The sequence below is a fragment of the Bubalus kerabau genome, chromosome 12, assembly GCF_029407905.1.
Source record: "Bubalus kerabau isolate K-KA32 ecotype Philippines breed swamp buffalo chromosome 12, PCC_UOA_SB_1v2, whole genome shotgun sequence".
In the NCBI taxonomy this organism is placed as follows: Eukaryota; Metazoa; Chordata; class Mammalia; order Artiodactyla; family Bovidae; genus Bubalus; species Bubalus kerabau.
In genome coordinates this window covers 75,452,146-75,478,117 of record NC_073635.1, presented here as the reverse complement: position 1 = coordinate 75,478,117, position 25,972 = coordinate 75,452,146, and the positions used below count along the sequence as shown (strand labels likewise).

The 25,972-nt window shown below is 40.8% G+C and overlaps 1 protein-coding gene across 1 annotated transcript in view; it reads left to right on the top strand.

Annotated features, from left to right (window-relative positions):
• LOC129624671 (ATP-binding cassette sub-family C member 4-like) overlaps nt 1-25,972 on the top strand; it is a 169,240-nt gene that overhangs the window by 98,294 nt on the left and 44,974 nt on the right. The window contains 4 exon segments of the mRNA XM_055542835.1: nt 5,220-5,339; nt 6,499-6,609; nt 11,849-11,949; nt 13,733-13,924. Of these exon segments, the coding sequence (XP_055398810.1) occupies nt 5,220-5,339; nt 6,499-6,609; nt 11,849-11,949; nt 13,733-13,924 (524 nt within the window).

Genomic DNA, 25,972 nt, shown 5'->3' with positions numbered 1-25,972 from the left:
TATTTTTTTAAAAAGTTATAAGAACTGTACCCAAAAGATAAGCAAGGAAGATATTTGTACCAGATACCTCAATCATGAATAATTATTGCAAATTAATACCAACTTAACCACTTTTATTTTGTTTTTAAACTTTACACTATTGTATTGGTTTTGCCAAATATCGAAATGAATCCGCCACAGGTATACATGTGTTCCCCATCCTGAACCCTCCTCCCTCCTCTCTCCCCATACCATCCCTATGGGTCATCCCAGTGCACCAGCCCCAAGCATCCAGTATCATGCATCGAACCTGGACTGGCGACTCATTCCATATATGATATTATACGTATTTCAATGCCATTCTCCCAAATCATCCCACCCTTTCCCTCTCCCACAGAGTCCAAAAGACTGTTCTATACATCAGTGTCTCTTTTGCTATCTCGTATACAGGGTTATTGTTACCGTCTTTCTAAATTCCATATATATGCATTAATATACTGTATTGGTGTTTTTCTTTCTGGCTTACTTCACTCTGTATAATAGGCTCCAGTTTCATCTACGTCATTAGAACTGATTCAAATGTATCCTTTTTAATGGCTGAATAATACTCCATTGTGTATATGTACCACTGCTTTCTTATCCATTCATCTGCTGATGGACATCTAGGTTGCTTCCATGTCCTGGCTATTATAAACAGTGCTGCGATGAACATTGGGGTACACGTGTCTCTTTCCCTTCTGGTTTCCTCAGTGTGTATGCCCAGCAGTGGGATTGCTGGGTCATAAGGCAGTTCTATTTCCAGTTTTTTAAGGAATCTCCACACTGTTCTCCATAGTGGCTGTACTAGTTTGCATTCCCACCAACAGTGTAAGAGGGTTCCCTTTTCTCCACACCTTCTCCAGCATTTATTGCTTGTAGACTTTTGGATCGCAGACATTCTGACTGGTGTGAAATGGTACCTCATAGTGGTTTTGATTTGCATTTCTCTGATAATGAGTGATGTTGAGCATCTTTTCATGTGTTTGTTAGCCATCTCTATGTCTTCTTTGAAGAAATGTCTATTTAATTCTTTGGCCCATTTTTTGATTGGGTCATTTATTTTTCTGGAGTTGAGCTGTAGGAGTTGCTTGTATATTTTAGAGATTAGTTGTTTGTCAGTAGCTTCATTTGCTATTATTTTCTCCCATTCTGAAGGCTGTCTTTTCACCTTGCTTATAGTTTCCTTTGATGTGCAGAAGCTTTTAAGTTTAATTAGGTCCCATTTGTTTTTTTTTTCTTTTTTTTTTAATTTTATTTTATTTTTAAACTTTACATAACTGTATTTTTGCTTTTATTTCCAATATTCTGGGAGGTGGGTCATAGAGGATCCTGCTGTGATGTATGTCAGAGAGTGTTTTGCCTATGTTCTCCTCTAGGAGTTTTATAGTTTCTGGTATTACATTTAGATCTTTAATCCTTTTTGAGTTTATTTTTGTGTGCTCTAGTTTCATTCTTTTACAAGTGGTTGACCAGTTTTCCCAGCACCACTGGTTATCCATTTTAAATAGAGCACTGTGTATACGTCCATCCGAAACTCTCTAACTATCTATTCTTCTCATCCTTCATCCAGCGACCGTATGTTCATTCTCTAAGTGTGTGAGACTGTTTCTGTTTTGTAAGTTCACTTGTATCATTTCTTATTAGATTCCACATATAAGGGATTTCATATGATATTTCTCCTTCTTTGTCTGACTTCATTCATATGCCACTCTCTAGGTCAATCCATGTTGCTTTTCATTCTTTTTGGTGGTCTTGGCCACTTTTTGCATTTAGCAGTATCTGAATGATGAAGTCATATGCAAATTCTGTCTGAAAGTCTGCTGTGATCAACTGGCAATACCTGCCACAGGCATTGCTAACGGTGAGTTAGCATATTTGTCAGGTGTATTGAGACCATGGATCCTCAAGTCTGCTGTTTTAAGGGGTTTTCATACCAGATTCCCAGGAACTTTGTTCAATCTCTGGTGCTTAATAAGATGTACAGTAATGGCAAAGGCTGTTGGATATTAGCTGAGTTATATCTGGGAGTTTTCTGAACATAAATAACGAAGTCTGGAGAAAAATGCCTGTAGTCACAAGTATGCACAAGCACAAGCAGCAAGTATGCTGCTGCTGCTGCTGCTAAGTCGCTTCAGTCGTGTCCGACTCTGTGCGACCCCATAGACAGCAGCCCACCAGGCTCCCCCATTCCTGGGATTCTCCAGGCAAGAACACTGGAGTGGGTTGCCATTTCCTTCTCCAGTGCATGAAAGTGAAAAGTGAAAGTGAAGTCGCTCAGTCGTGTCTGACTCTTAGCGACCCCATGGACTGCAGCCCACCAGGCTCCTCCATCCATGGGATTTTCCAGGCAAGAGTACTGGAGTGGGGTATCATTGCCTTCTCCATCCCTCAGCCCTAAGTGGGGTTTAAAAGAAACAGGATGGCTTTTCATAGGTGTGCATTCCGTCTGGCCCACTGTAACTCTTGGGCATGAGGTGAGGTAGGTGTTGGGATGTTTGGTTCCCTGGTGTTCAAGGCTGAGATGGCACCTAGTTTCTAAAGTTGACCCCGCCCTCCATCCCTTCAGGGAGAATCAGCTGCACTTTGATCTCCTGACAGGGAAGCAGGTGAGGGAGGCCACACTGAAGACTTCATTCCAGGACTCTCCCTGGGGAAACAGCCACGTCTGCTTCCTGCTCAGAAGCCTTGTCTGTGATAAATAGTGTTGACATCACAACATTTGCTGTGGAAATGGGAGCCTGGTTCTAGTGAGTTTTATGTGCTCTCTGGAGCTGGAGCCTTGGCATCCTCCTGATAGGATGATGGCCCCAGAATTCACCTATGTCATCCCTGTGAGCACCTGGTGTCCAGACTGAGTTCTGGGGGTGGTATCCCACTTATCTGGGATACCTGCCGGGGTGCAGAAAAGGCCTGAACAGGGCTCCCAGCCTCTTATTTGGAGCTTGAGCTCAGTCTGTGTTTGTATTGCTCTTATAAGGGCAAAGTTATAGGAAGCTAAAATAAAAAGTTATTCAACTTAATGAAGACAGAGAGCCATGTGGATGCTGAAATGAGAACACAGGCACACGACTGGATAATCAAAAGCACCACGGACTCACTTTCAGCTCTTTGCCTGAACAAAGTACAAAGGGGAAGTGTTAGATCATGTTGGGGTTCAGAGAAGGTTTTTCCTTTAAGTCAGTGTCACAGGTGGGGCCCTAATAGTTATGGCTCCTGGTCAGACACCCCCAGGTAGAGAGAGCCCCAGGGTCCAGTGGATGGTCAACTGGCCTCCAGCCCAAGCTGTCCTCCCCCAGCCAGGGCTTCCCACCCTCTCTGAGTTCCAGTGTCTCACAGGAGGAAGCCTGCTCCTTCCTTGCTGGTAGAATCGAGGACACTAAGCTTAAGAGGAGGTTCTGTGTCTTTGCCCCCTTGTATCCCAGTGCCCCCCTACCCCACAGTGCCCATGTGCATGTTGCTGCTGACTACACTGTGATCCAGAAAGACATTCAGATGTTAGGCTAAGGAGTCAGGCCCTGAAAATAATTTGGACTTCTCCCCCTTGACTTTTTTCCCTATCATTTTATAAAATCTCCATAGCCTCCTGAAAGATAAGTGATCTTAACTTCCTCTAAACATCCAGGTTTTACTAACAGCTTTTCTCAGGTGATGCACAGGTAACATGGTGATATCAGTATTTCCTTCTGATACAACACAAGTTATCATTCATCCCAGACAGAGGTCACAGTCTCATAATCTGCCCCTGACAACAGCAAGTTACAGCCTTGTTCACGGTGGGGAATGAAAACCATAAGGGGTCCTCCCTGCCCTGCAGCCCACCTGTTCCCTGATGGGCAGGAGCTTGACGCTGGTGCTCATGGTCAGTGTGCTCTTAGAGAAGATGGCAGGAAATGAATGACCAGTCATGTGACACCAGACCCAAAACTCACATGAAGCCACTCAAAAGAGAATGGACACTAAGGCCACTGTCAGATTCTAAAAAGGTGATGTGAGTGTCACATGCCACAGTGACCTCCAAACACCAGGACAGGTATCCAGAATGGCAGTTATAAAAACACCCATCAGGTTCCTGGGGCAGAAGTCAAGACCATTCAAAGGTTCCTCGTCTGCCGGGTCCTGAGGGCACAAGGGCGGTGCTGTGCCGGGTGCTCCATGACCCTCACAGAGGCTCCTGGCACAGATGCAGGGAGAGGCCCAGGACGGGGTGACGGCAGATCACTCCCTTACTCGTCTCTCCCTGTCCCACGTCTGGCTCTGGTCCAGGGTGGGGGATGTACTGACTCTATCCCAGCCTTTAGGCCACTTATCTGAGGTGGAGATGGCACAGAGAGTTCATCAAAATTCAGTGTGGTGAGGACTGTAATGAATTAAATTTTGGAATGCCACTGACTCATAAATTAGTGAATAATTACCCAGTGATGAAACAGAATGAAATACTGCCATTGCAGCAACATGGATGGAAAGAATATTATTCTTAGTAAAGTAATTCAGAGGAAAACAAATATGATACATCATCACTTATACTTGGAATCTAAAAAATAAAAGACTATATACAAAACACAAATAGACTCAGAGACATAGAAAACAAACTTATGGTTACCAAAGGGGACTAGGAGGGAGGAACTAATTAGGGATATGGGATTAACAGATAAATACTACTATCTAAAATAGGTAAGTAACAAGGATTGACTGTAAAGCACAGGGGATTTTATTCAGTATGTTGTAAAAAGCTGTAATAGAATATAATCAGAAAGAAAATAAGTGACTCACTGTACTATATACCTGAAACTAACACATTGTTGTAAATCAACTGTCCTTCAATATATTTTTTTAAAAATTGTGAACAATTTCCACCTGGATAGATGCCAGAAGAATTTGGAGGGAGGTATATTTGAGAAGAATTAGTTAATAATGAGTTAGTTTACCTAAATCTAGCTTCAATTTGAATTTAGTCAAAGAAGGATTCAAAAAGAATCTTTAATTTCCAGGTTGTTAAGGTGAAGGTTGGCATGAATAGGAGTTTGAGGGTCACATGGAGGATCCTTTCCAAAAGCGGCAGCTTCCTTCCCCAGGCAGCCCTCCAGGAAGCCCTGGGTGTGCCCTTTGGTGGGACATGTGAGAACAGAGCCCGGGAGGCAGTGGTTTCCTTGCGTCCAGCCTCCCTGACTTTCTCTGTCGTGTGTCTGTCTCTGCTTCCCCAGCACAGAGCCCGGTGTTTTCTCACTTAGCATCTTCTCTCCGGGGACTTGAGACCATCCGGGCATACAAAGCCGAACACAAGTTTCAGAAACTGTTTGACGCACACCAGGATTTGCACTCAGGTCTGTCAGTTTCTGGAGATGATTTCAGCGGATGAGATCTGCTGCCTTCTGAGGCCTGACCTTCTTCTCTGGTGGCCTGGTTGCTCCCACGTCTCTCTGTGCCGCCCCTCATCCCCCTCTGCACACCTGCCTCCCCCACCCCTTCCTCTAGGCATCCCTCTGTGCACCCCTCTTCCCCATCACCCCCTGCTTTTCTCCCCGGCCTTGTTTGTGTTGTCCTTCCATCACTGTGCCCTGTGGTTTTCTCTCTCTTTAGGGCAAGAATTAACAGACTTTTTTTTTTTTTTTAAAGATCCAGATAGAAAATTTTGTAGGCTTTTTGTACTACACTGTCTCTGTTGCAGCTACTCACCTTTGCTGTTGTAGTACAAAGACAGGCAAAGATAATATGTCAGCAAATGTCCAGGGCTGTGTTCCAATAAAACTTTACAGAACCAGGTGGTGGCTGTTCTTGACCCACAGGCTTTATAGTTTATTGATTCTCCTTTCAGAGTATGCAGGGTGGCAGACATGACTGAGGAAAATAATTTCCTGATTTGCCACCCACTTGATAATACTTTGTATCAATGAAGTTTTTTCTAGGAAGAAATCTCAGAATTTCCATGAAGTCTGTTAAATTTTGACCTGTCTCTCCAATCTTTATTTGTTTTGAAGATAATAACTGCATTTAAAAAGCTGCATGCTGATCTTGTTAACTGATGATCCTTTAGATACTGGCTCCTAAAAGTAGACACATACAGGACCATGTAATATGTGCAGAAGATGCTGAAAACAGTGTGAGCTGTTCTGTCTGCTATGGGAGAGCTGGGAACAGTCAACGTGTGCGAGTATGATCTTCACGTTGAGGTCCAGCACTGCAGGAAATGTGCAGATTACACTTTTTTCCCTCTTTTTCCTTGTGATATATACTTCTGTTAATAACCAGCAAGTTGAAGTTTTCAGTGCATGCTTCTCACAAAGCCACTGGACTGATTCTTATGTGCTATATGTTGTCTTTGTCAGAACCTAGGTTTCTGGAATCTTCAGTTTCCTTGAATGTGTAACTTTGCTGTCCTACCCTGTGTAAATGCTTAACTAAGCAAAATGCTGTCTTGCATTAGAAGAAGCTAACATGATTTTTATATTTATTCATTATACTTATTATGGTTCATAAATCCAGAGGCTTGGTTTCTGCTTTTGATGACGTCCCGATGGCTTGCAGTTTATCTAGATGTCATCTGTGCCATCTTTGTCACGGTTGTTGCCTTTGGAGCCCTGATTCTGACAGATGGTAAGTAAAAATCTGAATATTTATGGCATGCTTACAGTTTATAGCTTCATTTCCAGTTATTAATTTAAACTCTTGCCATCTTGTTTATTTATTTATTTTTTCAATGGAGAGGTCAAGTTTATTTTTTTAATTAATTAAATTTTTTTTGAGCCATCTTCTTGAATATATATTCTTTGGTTCTAATGAATTGTATTAAAGTGTTGGTAGCATATGACTCCACAGTGTGGTCCATGTGAAGTCATTTGCATCTTGATGAGCAATTTTATCTTTTTTTCCATTTATTTATTTACAGTAGATCCTTGTTGAGACCTTCTTAAAAAAAATCATTGGCGTTTATTTGATTTACCATGTTGTATTAGTTTCAGATGTGCAGCCAAGTGAATCTGTTATTGTGTGCTCAGTCTCTAAGCCATATCAGCTCTTTGAAACCCCATGGACTGTAGCCTGCTAGGCTCCTCTGTCCACGGGATTTTCTGTACAAGAATGCTGGAGTGGGTTGCCATTTCCTTCTTCAAGGTATCTGCACGACCCAGAGATCAACCCTGTGTCTTCTGCATTAGCAGGCAGATTCATTACCACTCAGCCACCTGGGAAGCCCAAATCTGTTATACATATATCCCCATTTTTTGGATTCTTTTTTTGTACCTCATGAACATTGGGCTGCATGCATTTTTTTAGTAATTGGCATTTTAATTAATACTTCAAATAAATTTCCCTATTGGAAAGAATTTTTCTTTTTGGCTTTAGGAATCTTCAGGAACAAAGAACAAATATGAACGTGTCTGCTCCAGCTGACCTGCGGTGCCTGCTTTGACTTACTTGGTCCATTCTTTGATTTTTGCTTTTAAAAATTTTTAGGGGTATAGTTGATTTGCACTGTTGTCTTAGTGTAGAGCACTTCATGTGTACAGAAAAGTGAATCTGCTATACATATATCTTTTTTAGATTCTTTTCCTGTATAAGTCATTACAGAGTTCCCTGTCCTTTATGGAGAAGGCAATGGCACTCAACTTGAGTACTCTTGCCTGGAAAATCCCATGGATGGAGGAGCCTGGTAGGCTGCAGTCCATGGGGTCGCTAAAAGTCGGATATGACTGAGCGACTTCACTTTCACTTTTCACTTTCATGCATTGGAGAAGGAAATGGCAACCCACTCCAGTGTTCTTGCCTGGAGAATCCCAGGGACGGGGGAGCCTGGTGGGCTGCCGTCTATGGGGTCACACAGAGTTGGACACGACTGAAGCGACTTAGCAGCAGCAGCTGTACTTTATAGTAGGTCCTTATTAGTTATCAATTTTATATATATAGTAGTGTGTATGTATCAATCTTCCAAATTATCCTTCCCATCCCTTACCCCTAGTATTTTCTGCATCTGTAACTCTATTCCTGTTTTGTAGATAAGTTTATTTGTAGCCTTTTGTTGGATTCTACATATAGGCAGTATCATATGCTATTTGTCTTTCTCTGAATCTGACTTATTTCACTCAATATGGTCCATCCATGTTGCTGCAAATGGCATTATTTCTTCCTTTTTATGTCTGAGTAATAGTCCGTTGTATATATGTATTACCTCGTCTTTATCCATTCCTCTGTTGGTGGACATTTAGGTTGCTTCTCTGCAGGAGACCTGAGTTCGATCCCTGGGTTGGGAAGATCCCCTGGAGAAGGGAAAGGCTACCCACTCTAGTATTCTGGCTTAGAGAATTCCATGGACCGTATAGTCCATGGGGTCGCAAAGAGTTGGACTTGACTGAGTGACTTTCACTTTCATGTTCTGGCTATTTTAAATAGTGCTGCAATGAACATTGGTAGGAATTATGGTTTTTCTCTGTATATATGCCCAGAAATGGGATTTCTAGGTCATATGGTAGCTCTATTTTCTATTTTTTAAGGGAACCTCCCTATTGTCCTCCATAGTGGTTATACCAGTTAATGTTCCCACTAACAGTGTAGGAGGGTTCCTTTTCTCCACATCCTCTCCAGTCTTTATGGTTTGTAGGCTTTTTGATGATGGTCATTTTGACTGGTGTGAGGCGATACCTCATTGTAGATTTGATTTGCATTTCTCTAATAATTAGAAATGTTGAGCATCTTTTCATGTGCTTTTTTGGCAATTTGTGTGCATTCTTTGGAGAATGTCATTTTTGATCTTCTGCCCAATTTTTGATTGGGTTATTTGTTTTGATATTGAACAGCATGGGCTGTTTGGATATATTGGAGAGTAACCCCTAGTTCTAATATTTCATAGGAACCAGGAATGTCAGGTCCATGAATCAAGGCAAATTGGAAGTGGTCAAACAAGAGATGACAAGAGTGAATGTCGACATTCTAAGGATCAGCGAACTAAAATGGACTGAAATGGGTGAATTTAACTCAAATGACCATTATATCTAATACTGCAGGCAGGAATCCCTCAGAAAACGGAGTAGACATCATGGTCAGCAAAAGTGTTCAAAATGCAGTGCTTGGATGCAATCTCAAAAATGACAGAATGATCTCTGTTCGTTTCCAAGGCAAAGCATTCAATATCACAGTAATCCAAGTCTATACTCCAACCAGTAATGCTGAAGAAGCTGAAATCGAACGGTTCTATGAAGGCCTACAAGACCTTTTAGAACTAACACCCCAAAAAGATGTCCTTTTCATTATAGGGGACTGGAATGCAAAAGTAGGAAGTCAAGAAACACCTGGAGTAACAGGCAAATTTGGCCTTGGAATATGGAATGAAGTGGGGCAAAGACTAATAGAGTTTTGCCAATAAAATGCACTGGTCATAACAAACACCCTCTTCCAACAACACAAGAGAAGACTCTATACATGGACATCACCAGATGGTCAACACCGAAATCAGATTGATTATATTCTTTGCAAAAGATGGAGAAGCTCTATACAGTCAGCAAAAACAAGACCAGGAGCTGACTGTGGCTCAGACCATGAACTCCTTATTGCCAAATTCAGACTGAAACTGAAGAAAGTAGGGAAAACCACTAGACCATTCAGGTATGACCTAAATCAAATCCCTTATGATTATACAGTGGAAGTGAGAAATAGATTTAAGGAACTAGATCTGAGAGATAGAGTGCCTGATGAACTATGGACTGAGGTTCATAACATTGCATAGGAGGTAGGGATCAAGACCATCCCCATGGAAAAGAAATGGAAAAAAAGCAAAATGGTTGTCTGGGGAGGCCTTACAAATAGCTGTAAAAAGAAGAGAAGTGAAAAGCAAAGGAGAAAAGGAAAGATATAAGCATCTGAATGCAGAGTTCCAAAGAATAGTAAGAAGAGATAAGAAAGCCTTCCATAGCTATCAATGCAAAGAAATAAAAGAAAACAACAGAATGGGAAAGACTAGAGATCTCTTCAAGAAAATTAGAGATACCAAGGGAATATTCCATGCAAAGATGGACATTCCATGCAAAGAAGGGCAGAAATGGTATGGACCTAACAGAAGCAGAAGATATTAAGAAAAGATGGCAAGAATACACAGAAGAACTGTACAAGGAAGATCTTCAAAACCCAGATAATCATGATGGGGTGATCACTGACCTAGAGCCAGACATCCTGGAATGTGAAGTCAAGTGGGCCTTAGGAAGCATCACTATAAAGAAAGCTAGTGGAGGTGATGGGATTCCAGTTGATCTATTTCAAATCCTGAAAGATGATGCTGTGAAAGTGCTGCACTCAATATGCCAGCAAATTTGGAAAACTCAGCAATGGCCACAGGACTGGAAAAGATCAGATTTCATTCCAATCCCAAAGAAAGGCAATGCCAAAGAGTGCTCAAACTACCGCACAATTGCACTCATCTCACACACTAGTAAAGTAATGCTCAAAATTCTCCAAGCCAGGCTACAGCAATACATGAACCTTGAACTTCCTGTGTCAAACTGGTTTTAGAAAAGGCAGAGGAACCAGAGATCAGATTGCCAACATCTGCTGGATCATAGAAAAAGCAAGAGAGTTCCAGAAAAACATCTATTTCTGCTTTATTGACTATGCCAAAGGCTTTGACTGTGTGGATCACAATAAACTGTGGAAAATTTTGAAAGAGATGGGAATATCAGACCACCTGATCTGCCTCTTGAGAAATTTGTATTCATGTCAGGAAGCAACAGTTAGAACTGGACATGGAACAACAGACTGTTTCCAAATAGGAAAAGGAGTTCGTCAAGGCTGTATATTGTCACCCTGTTTATTTAACTTATATGCAGAGTACATCATGAGAAACGCTGGGCTGGAAGAAACACAAGCTGGAATCAAGATTGCCGGGAGAAATATCAATAACGTCATATATGCAGATGACACCACCCTTATGGCAGAAAGTGAAGAGGAACTAAAAAGCCTCTTGATGAAAGTGAAAGTGGAGAGTGAAAAAGTTGGCTTAAAGCTCAACATTCAGAAAACTAAGATCATGGAATCCAGTCCCACCACTTCATGGGAAATAGATGGGGAAACAGTGGAAACAGTGTCAGACTTTATTTTTTTTGGGCTCCAAAATCACTGCGGATGGTGACTGCAGCCATGAAATTAAAAGACGCTTACTCCTTGGAAGGAAAGTTATGACCAACCTAGATAGCATATTGAAAAGCAGAGACATTACTTTGCCAACAAAGGTTGGTCTAGTCAAGGCTATGGTTTTTCCAGTGGTCATGTATGGATGTGAGAGTTGGACTGTGAAGAAGGCTGAGCACCGAAGAATTGATGCTTTTGAACTGTGGTGTTGGAGAACACTTTTGAGAGTCCCTTGGACTGCAAGGAGATCCAACCAGTCCATTCTGAAGGAGATCAGCCCTGGAATTTCTTTGGAAGGAATGATGCTTAAGCTGAAACTCTAGTACTTTGGCCACCTCATGAGAAGAATTGACTCATTGGAAAAGACTCTGATGCTGGGAGGGATTGGGGGCAGGAGGAGAAGGGGACAACAAAGGATGAGATGGCTGGATGGCATCACTGACTCGATGGTCATGAGTCTCAGTGAACTCCTGGAGTTGGTGAGGGACAGGGAGGCCTGGCGTGCTGGGATTCTTGGGGTCGCAAAGAGTCGGACACGACTGAGCGACTGATCTGATCTGATAGCTATCACTGTACTGTATACCTGAAATTAACACAACTTTGTAAATCAACTATACTCCATTAAAAATTATAAAAATAAAGGAGTCTTCTTCATAAAATGACAGAAGAAACTGGGTAATGAGTTTGAGAAAGAGACTAACTGTTCCTCTTCTTTCTCATTTAGCTTTAAATCCTGAGGACGTTGGCCTGGTCCTGTCTCTAACCATCACACTTACGGGGATGTTTCAGTGGTGTGTCAGGCAAAGTGCCGAAGCTGAGAATATGGTGATGTTTATCTTTCCATTCTTAGTCTTTTCAAGTTTCCTTGCTGTTAAATGTAATAAAAGCAATTCTAATGTAAAAAAGTAAAAGTATCCTTTTTGCATCATCGTTAACAGAGGGGTTTCTTTTTTTTTTTTTTAATTCTCCTCCATCTTATTAAAGTTAATGTTAAATAAAATATATACATCTTTTTCTCAGTTTTATATATTCCTTGTTAGCTGGTTTTAAATTCATCACAAACTGTCCTCAAGTATAATAGATATCTCTGCAGAAGGGAGGTTATGAAATCCTGGAGAGAATATGAGCTGATTTCTTAGCAGCTTGTTTATCTTTGTTTCTTAATGTATAATTCCTCATTTTTGGTTAAAAAAAAGAATGCAGTACTTTGAGGTTTGTTTATTTAATTAATAGTTTCCTCTGCCTTTGTCCACTCCCCATTTTATAATTTATTCTTGTATGTGTTAAACACCTGAAATTGCTTGAAGCCCTTCTTTCTGGAAGGATAAGCTTTCTCTCAAAATGTGCTCTCAAAGATGTGGACTTGGAGTTGTTTAAGAGGCCTTAGTAAATATGTGCATTATACATTTTTTTTTTTGATATTTGCACCTTCTAGGAAGAAAAACAATAAAGCAAAGTCTTCATTTTGGTCTTCTAACAGAGTAGTACGTGACTAATTATTAAAATGAGGTTTGATGGCTCATCTGTAACACGTGGCCCTTCTGTAACCACACATTACTAATTGGTGTCCATAAGTGTTCTTTTCTTTGAAAAAATTCTTTTTTAAAAAATAATTCAGATGTGAAAGGTTGATCAATAAAATCTTAAACATTCATTTCTCTAATTCTTTTAGCTTTAATATAAAGTTGAAGGAAGTAGTTGTAACTAAAAGTGTTGGAGATGATGAACAAATCTGCAAATCACCCAAGACCTCATAAGACTCCTACTTCTGTCCTTTTTTTCCCCCTTTTTATTTTATTTTATTTTTTTTTTAATTTTATTTTATTTTTAAACTTTACATAACTGTATTAGATTTGCCAAATATCAAAATGAATCCGCCACAGGTTTACATGTGTTCCCCATCCTGAACCCCCCTCCCTCCTCCCTCCCCATACCATCCCTCTGGGTCATCCCAGTGCACCAGCCCCAAGCATCCAGTATCGTGCATCAAACCTGGACTGGCGACTTGTTTCATATATGATATTATACATGTTTCAATGCCATTCTCCCAAATCATCCCACCCTCTCCCTCTCCCACAGAGTGCAAAAAACCATTCTACACATCAGAGTCTCTTTTGCTGTCTCGTATACAGGGTCATTGTTACCATCTTTCTAAATCCCATATATATGCGTTAATATACTGTATTGGTGTTTTTCTTTCTGGCTTACTTCACTCTGTATAATAGGCTTCAGTTTCATCCACCTCATTAGAACTGATTCAAATGTATTCTTTTTAATGGCTGAGTAATACTCCATTGTGCATATGTACCACAGCTTTCTTATCCATTCATCTGCTGATGGACATCTAGGTTTCTTCCATGTCCTGGCTATTATAAACAGTGCTACAATGAACATTGGGGTGCACGTGTCTCTTTCAATTCTGGTTTCCTCAGTGTGTATGCCCTGGAGTGGGATTGCTTCTGTCCTTTGCAGGTGCTAAGACCTGATATTCTATACCATATAAAAGCAAATGTGAAGATATAAAAGCAGAAGGTTTCACTTACAATCTCTAAACATGCATAAATAAGACCCTCTGAAACTAACTCATGTGATGTCATGTGTGTTTCAGATGATTTCAGTAGAAAGAGGGATTGAATATACAGACCTTGAGAAAGAAGCACCCTGGGAATATGAGCATCGTCCACCACCATCCTGGCCCTGTGGTGGAAGGATTTACATTGGTAATCTTAACTTCAGGTACAGCTTGGATGGGCCTCTGGTATTGAAGGACCTGGACATATTCATTGGCTCAACAGAAAAGGTTAGTTTAAGCCATTTGCCTCTTTAAAGTTAAGTGAAGTGAAGTCTCTTAGTCGTGCCCGACTCTTTGCGACCACATGGATAGTAGCCTGCACCAAGCTCCTCCGTCCATGGGATTTTCAAGGCAAGAGTACTGGAGTGGGTTACCATTTCCTTCTCCAGGGAATCTTCCCAACCCAGGGATCGAACCCAGGTCTCTCACATTGTAGACAGATGCTTTACCATCTGAGCCACCAAAATCCAGCTAAAGATTTAGCACCACATCTGCTGTTGGCTTCCTTGTCAGTGTGTCAAGGGGACTCTTTGTACCTAATGGATGCAGATTAGATTAATGAATTTTATAGGTGAAACTTTCTTCGAAACTGACCATGGAATGGGGACACCAGCAATTTTTTCCCTGTGGAGTGAGCTCCCTCATGGTGGTTAATGGGTCCTGGGCTCCAGTGCTCAATCTTAACCTGACCCAGGACACTATACATGACACATGATGTTTCATACTAAGTCTGGGAAGTCAGCCATGGCTCCCCGTCACTAACTGTCCAATATCCCCCGCCTTCCTCCTTTCCATCTTTTCTTCTTTGTATTTCTGAGATCCCCTCCTCCTCCCATGGTGCCCTCTGGTTGCCGCCACCTCCTCTCTCCATTGGCCCTTCCCATAGACTTGTCTTCCATTCACTGACACGGAACTGCCATCGCCCTGCCCCACTCTGCAGGCTGCTGCTTTCTGAAGCACAGATCTGACTTTTACTGGCCTGGGTGAGCTGCTACTAGAACCAAAGCGCAGCTCTAAGCCCACTCCAGTAAGGGCTGTGGGGTGAGCTCGTAGCTACTAGAGAGGAGCCAGAAACACGACTCAGTCACGGGTGAGGCACCAGAGCCCCAGATGGAGACAGGGCCCAGAGACTTACTCAGAGTCAAAAGCAAATTGAAGGGAGCAGGGAAGATTCACATTGGAAATGGCAGAGAGGCTAATAACCTGGACCTGCAGGTGTCCGTGTCTGCTGGTGATGTTCCTTTCCTGCTCAGATTGGGACCCTCAACTGGGACCAGGTCAGACTCTTGAAGAAGAGACTAAACTAGAACAGACAAAGTGGTGGGAAGCCCTTGCCCCATCTCCCTCTGTGGCCAGGATGTCTCCTGATTTACACACACCCCTGCACTCAGGTTGTGTGTAGGTGCTCCCAAAGCACTATGTCTTCCCAGCTTCCAGTGTGAACTCTGTCCCTCAACCTGAGAGACCTGTCCCCTCCATCATCTGGATGGTGAAAGTCTCCTCATTTCCTGAGGTGATTCTAATGCATCTTTGAGACTCTCAATTCTTCCTCAGTGTCTTATATTTTCTTTCAACATAGCATTTACAGTACACCCATGTTCATAGCAGGCAAAAGTTGGAAGGAACTAAATCCTTACAATGAAATATTATTCAGTCTTGAAAAGGAAGAAAAATCTGACCTTTGGATAAACCTTGAGGATATCTTGCTAAATGAAATAAACCAGACACAAAAGAAATAAAAACTCTGATTCCACTTATGTGAGTTTCCTAGAACAGTCAAATTCAAGAACACAGGAAGTAGGATGGTGGTCTCTAGACACTGGGGGAAGGAGATGGGGAGTTGTTTTTCTAACGGGTGTAGAATATCAGTTTTATGAGGAAAAAAAAATAAATTCTCGATCTTGGTTGCACAATAATGTAAATGTACTGAACAACAAACTGTCCACTTAGAATGGCTAAGTAGTTAAATTTTATGTTATGTGAATTTTATCATAATTAAAATAAAATATAGCACCTGTGGCATGCTTTGTAATTTGGAGTCTGTATTTCACAGTACCTTGAAGCTTTTTAAAATCAGGAAGCATCTTATTTTCATCTTTGTTCCCCAGAAAGTTGCATTTTGCAGGGCACAGAGAGGGTACTGAGGGATTGCTGGATGACACGGTGAGTGAGTAATATACAGGTGTGAGCAACCAGGAACCAACACACACACACAAAGAAGACAACTCTGTAAATAACCGAAAGAACTGCTCTTTAAAACTCACCACCACAGACCCATCTAGTAGACTATCAGTTCAGTTCAGTTCAGTCACTCAGTCGTGTCTGACTCTTTGGGACCTCGTGAACCACAGCATGCCAGCCTCCCTGTCCATCACCAGCTCCCAGAGTCTACCCAAACCTATGTCCATTGAGTCAGTGATGCCATCCAACCATCTCATCCTCTCCTCCCCTTCTCCTCTTGCCCTCAATCTTTCCCAGCATCAGGGTCTTTTCAAATGAGTCAACTCTTCGCATCAGATGGCCAAAGTATTGGAGTTTCAGCTTCAACATCAGTCCTTCCAATGAACACCCAGGACTGATCTCCTTTAGCATGTACTGGTTGGACCTCCTTGCAGTCCAAGGGACTCTCAAGAGTCTTCTCCAACACCACAGTTCAAAAGCATCAATTCTTCTGCACTCAGCTTTCTTCACAGTCCAACTCTCACATCCATACATGACCACTGGAAAAACCATAGCCTTGACTAGACAGACCTTTGTTGACAAAGTAATGTCTCTGCTTTTTAATATGCTGTCTAGGTTGGTCATAACTTTCCTTCCAAGGAGTAAAGTCTTTTAATTTCATGGCTGCAATCACCTTCTGCAGTGATTTTGGAGTGATTTTGATTTTAGAAAAATAAAGTCAGCCAATGTTTCCCCATCTATTTCCCATGAAGTGATGGGACTGGATGCCATGATCTTCATTTTCTGAATGTTGAGCTTTAAGCCAACTTTTTCACTCTCCACTTTCACTTTCATCAAGAGGCTTTTTAGTTCCTCTTCACTTTCTGCCATAAGGGTGGTGTCATCTGCATATCTGAGGTTATTGATATTTCTCCTGGCAATTTTGATTCCAGCTTGTGCTTCTTCCAACCCAGTGTTTCTCATGATGTTAAAGTTAAATAAGCAGGGTGACAATATACAGGCTTGATGTGCTCCTTTTCCTACTTGGAACCAGTCTGTTGTTCCATGTCCAGTTCTAACTGTTGCTTCCTGACCTGCATACAAATGTCTCAAGAGGCAGGTCAGGTGGTCTGGTATTCCCATCTCTTTCAGAATTGTCCACAGCTTATTGTGATCCACACAGTCAAAGGCTTTGGCATAGTCAATAAAGCAGAAATAGATGTTTTTCTGGAACTCTCTTGCTTTTCCTGTGATCCAGCAGATGTTGGCAATTTTATCTCTGGTTCCTCTGCCTTTTCTAAAACCACTTTGAACATTTGGAATTTCACATTTCACGTATTGCTGAAGCCTGGCTTGGAGAATTTTAAGCATCACTTTACTAGAGTTAGAGATGAGTGAAATTGTGCAGTAGTGTGAGCATCTTTTGGCATTGCCTTTCTTTGGGATTGGAATGAAAACTGATCTTTTCCAGTCCTGTGGCCACTGCTGAGTTTTCCAAACTTGCTGGCATATCGAGTGCAGCACTTTCACAGCATCATCTTTCAGGATTTGAAATAGCTCAACTGGAATTCCATCACCTCCACTAGCTTTGTTCGTAGTGATGCTTTCTAAGGGCCACTTAACTTCACATTCCAGGATGTTTGGCTCTAGGTGAGTGATCACACCATCATGATCTGGGTGGTGAAGCTCTTTTTTGTACAGTTCTTCTGTGTATTCTTGCTACCTCTTCTTAACATCTTCTGCTTCTTTTAGGTCCCTACCATTGTTGTCCTTTATTGAGCCTATATTTGCATGAAATGTTCCTTTGGTATCTCTAATTTTCTTGAAAAAATATCTAGTCTTTCCCATTCTATTGTTTTCCTCTATTTCTTTGTACTGATAGCTGACGAAGGCTTTCTTATCTCTTCTTGCTATTCTTTGGAACTATGCATTCAACTGGGTATATCTTTCCTTTTCTCCTTTGCTTTTTGCTTCCCTTCTTTTCACATAGCTGTAATTTAATGAATGATACCCTTGTAACCTGAAAATGAAAAAACAAATATTCAACTTAATCCCCAAATGCTACCCAGGGAGCAGCTTCAGTTAGTCACAGGGCAAAACCTGGCTCCTAGTGATTTCCAGTTCCAGTGTAGGTCAGAAAGAAGGTGAACTGCCATGTCAGGAAAATATTCACCACAGCTCTTGATACAATTTTGTTCCTGAGAGCTCTGAAGGTGATGTTTCTTTACTCTTAGACAATATGTCTGTCAGCTTTTCCATTGTAAATGTAATTCTGTTAACCTACACTAGTCTTAAATTTTCCCCAAAGTCATAAAATATTAATTATACAAGAAACTTTTTGATACAACTTGGGAACATAACAAACTGACTCTTATTCTCCCTTCTTAAACCCTGCAAATCATAGGATTATTGAGATTCTGAATGTTTCAGGGCAAATTAAATTTGGAGACTGCTTTAATAACTCCAGCAATTTGACACAGTATCTCCATTAGCTTCATTTATGTGCGGGGAGATGATACCTGGGCAGCATGTTCATGAATCCATTTCAGTCTACTTGTGTACATCACAGTTTTCCTCTCCTGCGCACCTGTTATTGCTCTGTCACTCCAGGAAAACCCTTTGGTATTGGATTTAATTCAGAGAGTCTATTGTGGGTGGGGGAGGGGACATGTGAGTGAGCCAGCCCAGCAGAAGTGGGGCTTTATTCTCTTTCCCCCATTTCATGTGCTGTCACGATTCCTGGAAGTTACAGACGATAGGAAAGTATAGTAGGTACTATGCAGGATTTTAATCCATGGAAGAAATAACAAGTGGAAATAAAGAACCAGGACTTCCCTGGTGGTGCAGTGGATAGGAATTTGCCTACCAATGCAGAGGACACTGGTTCAATCCTTGGTCTGAACCAAAAAGATTCTACATGCTGCAGAGCAGCTGAGCCTGTGTGCCACAACTGCTGAGTCCATGTGCCACAGCTACTAAAGCTTGTGCTCAGCAACAAAAGAAGACACCTCAATGAAAAGCCTGTGCACTGCAACAAGGAGTAGCTTCCACTCATCACAAATGGAGACTGCCTGCATAAAGCAATCATGACCCAGCACAGCCAAAAAATTAAAAAAAAAATCATCATGAGATATTTAGATTCTGAACATGGACTGCATTTTACATTTAAATGATTTTGTGGTTGATTTTATCATTTTAAAGAGTCCTGCATCATATTAAAGCATTTTCCAGCTCTTGAGGTAGATTGATTTTGTTTGTTTTTGCTCACAGCTATTACTTGGATAATACATTTTTACAGATGCTTACTAGATCTTACTATAATGTGCAAAAATTCTAGTTTCCTACTTTTTCTCCTTTTTAACATAATATTTTCCTAGAAACCCCTCCCTTCATTCTCAGCTTGTCCCCCTTCCCCTGCCAGCTTCCTAATTCCTTGTGATTTAGACTGTAGTGCCAGGGTCAGTAGCAAATGCATCTCCTGGAGCTTCTTAGAAATGCAGAGTCTCAGGCCCATTCAGCTCACTTTCTTGGCATTGTGTTTAAATAGGACCTCCTAGTAAAGTCCTTTCTCTCCCATGGGCAGGTTTTGATGACTGATAGTCTGTGCTTTCCATTAAATATCCTTTGACAGTTTGAAACTGAGTTCATGAATCACCCAAACTCCTGTTGTGACTGAGAAGGAGGCTCTAGAAAGCTCTGTGTCACTTAACCTATATTTCTATTAACTTTATAATAAGTTAATATTATATATATATTATTATATATAATATATATTTATATAATAAGTTTATAAGTTACCATTAACTTACATTTATATTCTGTAAATCAGGCCTTTACAGTATAATCTAATTCCGTTTGATTTTACTGCATTTATTTGCATCTTTTCAGTGGAGTCTGTCTTCATCACGGGCAGTTTTCATCCTGCTCCCAACTTCCTCATACCAGCCTTCTGTGGGGACTGGAGGGATTTCCCCACAGGCTCAGCCCTGCCTGGACTTGGAATCAGAAAGAGCCAAGTGTAGCAATGCATGTGCAGCTCTTTCACCACCTGATGAGATCAAATGTGAATCTTGATGCCCCAAGCATGGCACAAGGTCTATTTGGCCTCTTCCCCAGGTACCATGTGCCCCACTCAACTGCAGGTTTCTCTCAGCCCAGCTGTGGATGCTGGTTCTTCCTGCTGACAGCCAGCCCACCTGACCTCAGGCACACTCTTTGCTCCCACTCAACACAAACATGCCTGTATCCACATCATGCTTTAACTCTCTGGCCATGTTAGGCTTGTGCCTTTAACTACACCTACACTTCTCCCCACTTTCTCTGTTCTAGCTACACAGAGGGACATGATAAGGTGTCAGGCCATCCAGGTGATAAGGAAGCCATCAACAGATGGAGAAGAGCCCGAGGATACAGATTGAGTCCCATCCTGTGATTTATGGGCTCTGATATTTCAGGCAGACTAATTCTTCTAACTAAGCCTCAATCTTTTCTTTTGCAAAATAGAAGCAATAGGATATAGCTTGTAGGGTTGATGTACAGCTTAAACAAGATAAGACATGTAAAGCACCCAGCATGGGGATCAGAGTAATTGCTTGGATAAAGATGGCCATCATTTTCATCAGGTGTAAAATGAGCATAATCACTTATACCACAAAAGTTGTCCGTCCTATGAGAAAAGAGGTGTTTGCCATTTGAAGTTGTGTCTATAGCTGTAGGATCCATCTGTTGTGTCTTTCTCTGTCTGGTTTATCATATACTTAAATAAATATGGTAATAGATTGTCCATAAATTTCTCTGGCCTGAGTTAAAAATCTCAGTTCCCAATGGAAGCTTCTTTTTCTCAGGACACCACAGGTAAGACAAGTAAGACAGTCAAATCCAATACAGATTCTGCTGTCAACATGTAGAGTTCATCTGAAAAAATAAGAAAATGGCTATATTAGCTTTGTAAGCTAGAAAGAGGTCATAATTTTTATAGAGGTTTTTACAAAAAAATGACATAGCATCAGTTAGGTTTGGGACAAGCCCACATGAGGGGACAGGGAGAGCATTTGCAAGGATTTAGGCATGTGAGACAGACTTAGTGATGTATGGTTAGGGTTTCAGCTGGTAGAGATGCATTCAGCAGAAATGCATGTGAAAGTTCTTTAGGAAGTGGAGTCAACATAAACAAAAGCATGATGCCCTGATCCAATAAATGAAAAACTAGGCACCTGCAGAGCATTCAGGAAAGTCAGCTACCAGGTGTGCAGCAGACATTTTCATGTTCAACCCTGACAACTCTCACGTGACCCCAAGGAAGGTGACTTGCGGACATGAAGAAGGTCATGTGGGAACATGACTGAGGTCAGTGGGAACAGTTTTGTAGAAGAGATGTCCTGGGATGTCCCAGGCACAGAGCCGGCCTTTGGGAGTTTAATCTGAGAAGTGAGAGCATGAGGACCAGAATGGGCAGATGCGGGATGTAGGGAGCCTGGAGCTGTTGTGTCTCCAGCAAAATGTCCCTGGAAAGTGATTGCACTTTTTGGAATCAAACTGATGTTGATTAAAACAAAGCTCTAACACTCAGGTTTGTGAATGTGCAGGAAAGTGAGTGGGAATAGAAAATGGTATCATATTTTTGGAGAGTAGGTTAACAGCCTAACAGCTTCCTCTGAAAATGTTCATACTTGATTCTCAGCAGTTCCATATTTGAGAAATGATTGAGAATGTTTGAAAAAAAAAAGTTTTAGTTTCAAGGATATTTAACAGAGTTATTTGTAATAGCAAATTATTGGAAACTGCTTAAATATCCAGCAGTAGGGGGCTTGTTAACTGATCACATATACTGTAATATTTTGTAGCCATTAAAATAAATATCCTTATGAAATACTAAATGAAAACAGATAACTGTATGTTCATATTAATCCCATTTTGTTTATATATGTGAACTTGTGTCTTTAAGAACACATACAGAAGTCTAGAAAGTAAAAATATCATCTTGAGAATGTTTTTTACAGAGTGCTGAGTATAGCTAGTATTTATTTATTTTTCAGATTCAGTTGCACTGATTATGATTAAGGATCATAATCATAAAACATAGTTTTTTAAATAAATCATAAAGCAAAGTTGTTTTAACTTGTTTTTTTAAAGGTAATGCAGCCTAGCACTCTGGTGCTGACTGTGGATCTTAAAATGAGGAACTGAGTCATAAAACACTGCAAGAGTACAGTCTTCAGGGCTTTGCACCATGCTGGACTCAGGGAAGTAAGGTGGACAGTTCAGCCCCTGAGCCTGGGAAAGAAGTCGTGAGAGTAAAGTGGGGAAGATGGAGGAAGGGGTTGTTTTGTGTGGGGCATTGGGTGTTGATTTGTTGTGTGCAGAGAAATCCAGGTGCAAGTGTCTAACAAGTTGGTGTCATCATCAGAGACAAACATGGTTGGAAAAACAGAAAGGGGCCATTTCAAAGCAAATAAAATAAGATTTTCTCAAAGTGTCTTTATAATTTGTTTTTAATTTATTTATTTTTGGCTGTGCTAGAACTTTGGTGCTGCTCAGCCTTTGCTCTAGTTGTGGTGAACAGGGACTACTCTAGTTGTGGTGCCTGGGCTTATTGTGGTGTCTTCTCTTGTTATAGAGCACAGTCTATAGGGTGTGAGGGCTTCAGTAGTTGTGGCATGTGGCTCAGTAGTTTTGGTTCCCAGGTTCTAGAGCACAGGCTCAGTAGTTGTGGCACATGAGCTTGGTTGCTTTGTGGCATGTGGGATTCTCCTGGACCAGGGATTGAACCCGTGTCTCCTGTACTGAGAGGCAGATTCTTTACCGTTGATCCACGAGGGAAGCCTCCCAAGTGTCTTTAAATTGAAGGATGTAAGCTTACTGATACTGGTGACATTTTCCTTGGGCAACTGGCAAAACCATTTGGTTACCCTTAAAGTCATTCAGACTATAGTTTTGATGACTGAACTGTAGGAATAGCCAGAGCCAGGTTTTCTTTGAGTTACCTTTTTCTTTTGAGATGCCTTTGGCCTTGAAGCATGTGAGATCATAGTTCTCCAACCGGGGATTGAACCCACACTCCCTGTAGTGGAAGCACAGAATCTTAACCACTAGATTGCCAGGGAAGTCCCCCATTTTTCTTTTTTAAATTCTCCTCGCTGGAGTTTGAAGTTTATAGTCCTAAGATCATGAACAGCCCTTGGTGCCCCTATATATCTCAGTCCATTTGCTCAAAGTCTGCAAATGCTCCCATTTGTAAAGATGCTCTCAGTTTCAGTAGAGTTGATAACATGGGGATATCCATACATCCTCACAGATAGAGTACTCACTTGTGTCCTGATATGGGTTGATTTATGTATGAGAACACCCAGAAATACAGGCATACCTGTTTTTACTGTGCTTCACAGATAATGCTTTTTTTTTTTTTTTTTAACCAATTGTACATTTATGGTAATGCTATGTCAAGCAAGTACATTGGTACCATTTTTCCTACAGCATTTGCTAACTTCAAGTCCCTGTGTCACATTTTGGTAATTCTCACAATATTTCAAACCATTTCATTATCATTATGTTTGTTATTCGGGGATCTGTGATCAGTGTTTTTTTAATGTTGAAAGGCTCAGATAATGGCTAGCATTCTTTCAGCAATAAAGTATTGAAAATTAAGGTCTGTACATCTTTTTAAATATATAATGTTATTGTACACTTAGTAGACTACAATATAGACTAAACATAAATATTTGAACAGAGAAACAAAAAAATCATATAACTTGCTTTATTTTGTGATAGTCATATTATAGAGATTGTCTGGAACCAAATCCAAAATATCTTTGAGGACTGCCTGTACATAGAACGCATGAGTCACATAAGTATACATTACAACCTGCCTGTGTGCAGAGAATGGTCCATCTGTATTATATGAATTAGGGTTTAAAATAAGGTGCAAAATGTCCTGAGAAACCTGTATGCAGATCAAGAAGCAACAGTTAGAACTGAACATGGAACAACAGACCGGTCAGTGACTGCAGCTAAAAGATGCTTGCTCTTTAGAAGAAAAACTATGACAAACCTAGACAGCATATTAAAAAGCAGAGCCATTAATTTGCCAACAAAAGTCCACAGAATCAAAGCTCTGGTTTTTCCAGTAGTCATGTATGGATGTGAGAGTTGAACCATAAAGAAGGCTGAGTGCCAAAGAATTGATGCTTTAGAACTGTGGTGCTGGGGAAGACTCTTGAGAGTTCCTTTGACAGAAAGGAGATCAAACCAGTCAGTCCAATAGGAAATCAACTCTGAATATTCATTGAAAAAACTTTTGCTGAAGCTGAAGCTCCAATACTTTGGTTACCTCATGGGAAGACCTAATTCACTGGGAAAGACCCTGATGCTGGGAAAGATTGAAGGCAGGAAGAGAAGCGGTCAACAGAGGAAGAGATGGTTGGATGGCATCACTGACTCAATGGACAAGAGTTTGAGCAAGCTCCAGAAGATGGTGAAGGACAGGGTAGCCTGGTGTGCTATATTCCATGGGGTTACAAAGAGCTGGACATGACTGAGCAACTAAACAACAACAAAATGTCCTGTAGACATTGTATTGTCTTTGTAAGATAATAAAAGTAGCTAAACCCACTTTTCTTACGTTTAATCTCTATAAATATAAATTCTTTTTTGAAATGCCATGACTGATTTGACTAAGTTGTGAAACTTTTAGTTCAGTTCAGTTGCTCAGTCATGTCCCACTCTTTGCGACCCCATGGAGTGCAGCACGCCAGGCTTTCCTGTCCATCACCAAATCCCGGAGGTTACTCGAATTCATGTCCATTGAGTCAGTGATGCCATCAAACCACTTCATCCTCTGTCATCCCCTTCTCCTCCACCTTCAGTCTTTCCCAGCAACAGGGTCCTTTCAAATGAGTCAGCTCTTCACATCAGGTGGCAAAAGTATTAGAGTTTCAGCTTCAACATCAGTTCTTCCAATGGAGGTAATCAAATCAGAAAAATGAAAAGTTCCAAGAATTCTGATTATATTGCATATAAATATTTATTGTTCTCTTCAAAGCTATGAGTTTTAAAATTTTACTGATTTACAAATGATCAAAAGCATGTCTTACACCCTCATCAATTCCAGATTCTAAATAGAGATGAAATCATCTCTTCTGAAGCTTCCTTCAGGGAATTTGTGGTTGGGCATCCCTGGTGGCTCAGATGGTAAAGAATCTGCCTGGAAGGCAGGAGACCTGGGCTCCACCCCTGGGTCGGGAAGATCCCCTGGAATAGGAAATGGCCACCCACTGTACTATTCTTGCCTTGAGAATTCCATTGTCAGAGAAGCCTTTCAGGCTACATTCCAAGGGGTCTCAAAGAGTCGGAGTAGACTGAATGATTAATATATATATATTTTTTCACTTTCAAACTCATTGGTAAAAAAGGCCAGTTTCTGCATACATACATATGTGAATGCAGTTTTATTTCTTACCAGCATTTAACTTGTGTTGTATTAATTCTTTAATCTTATTATTAGTCACTTAATTTCTCTCTGCTTTGGTTTTAATAGACTGACACTTGACATGTATTTTCCCAAGGTTCAAATTTAAATATTAATTTGTTAATAAAATGCCTTTTGTACTCTTCAATAAAAGGTCCCATGTAAATAGCAAATTTTGTTTGTGTTGTTGTTGGTCTCATTATGTGCATTTTTTTCTATTGGCTTCTGTCTTTTAAGATTCTGCCTTTTATATTTTAAAATGTTTCAAGATAGAATATAATTAAGATATTTGATATCAGGAAGTGATTTCATTTTTCTACCAAAGAATAATTCCTCTTAAATAACAGATCCCTGAGAAAGTGAGTACTTGTTTGTGTATAACACTTCTGACTTATTGACATCTCTGTAAAGTTACCCATGTGATTCACAAGGTCAAATTACCTAGGCAGCAGAAACAAAGCTAATTTAAAAGTTGACTTCTTATGCACAATTTAGGAGACTGCTGGGTTTTCACTGCCAGCAGATTTTTTTTAAATCATCTTGCTTTATTTACTAATGTTAGTTACACACATATATACACATGTATACACACACCACACACACTTACATGTCTCCCCTTTTAACATACCACATAATGGATACTATGTGATAAT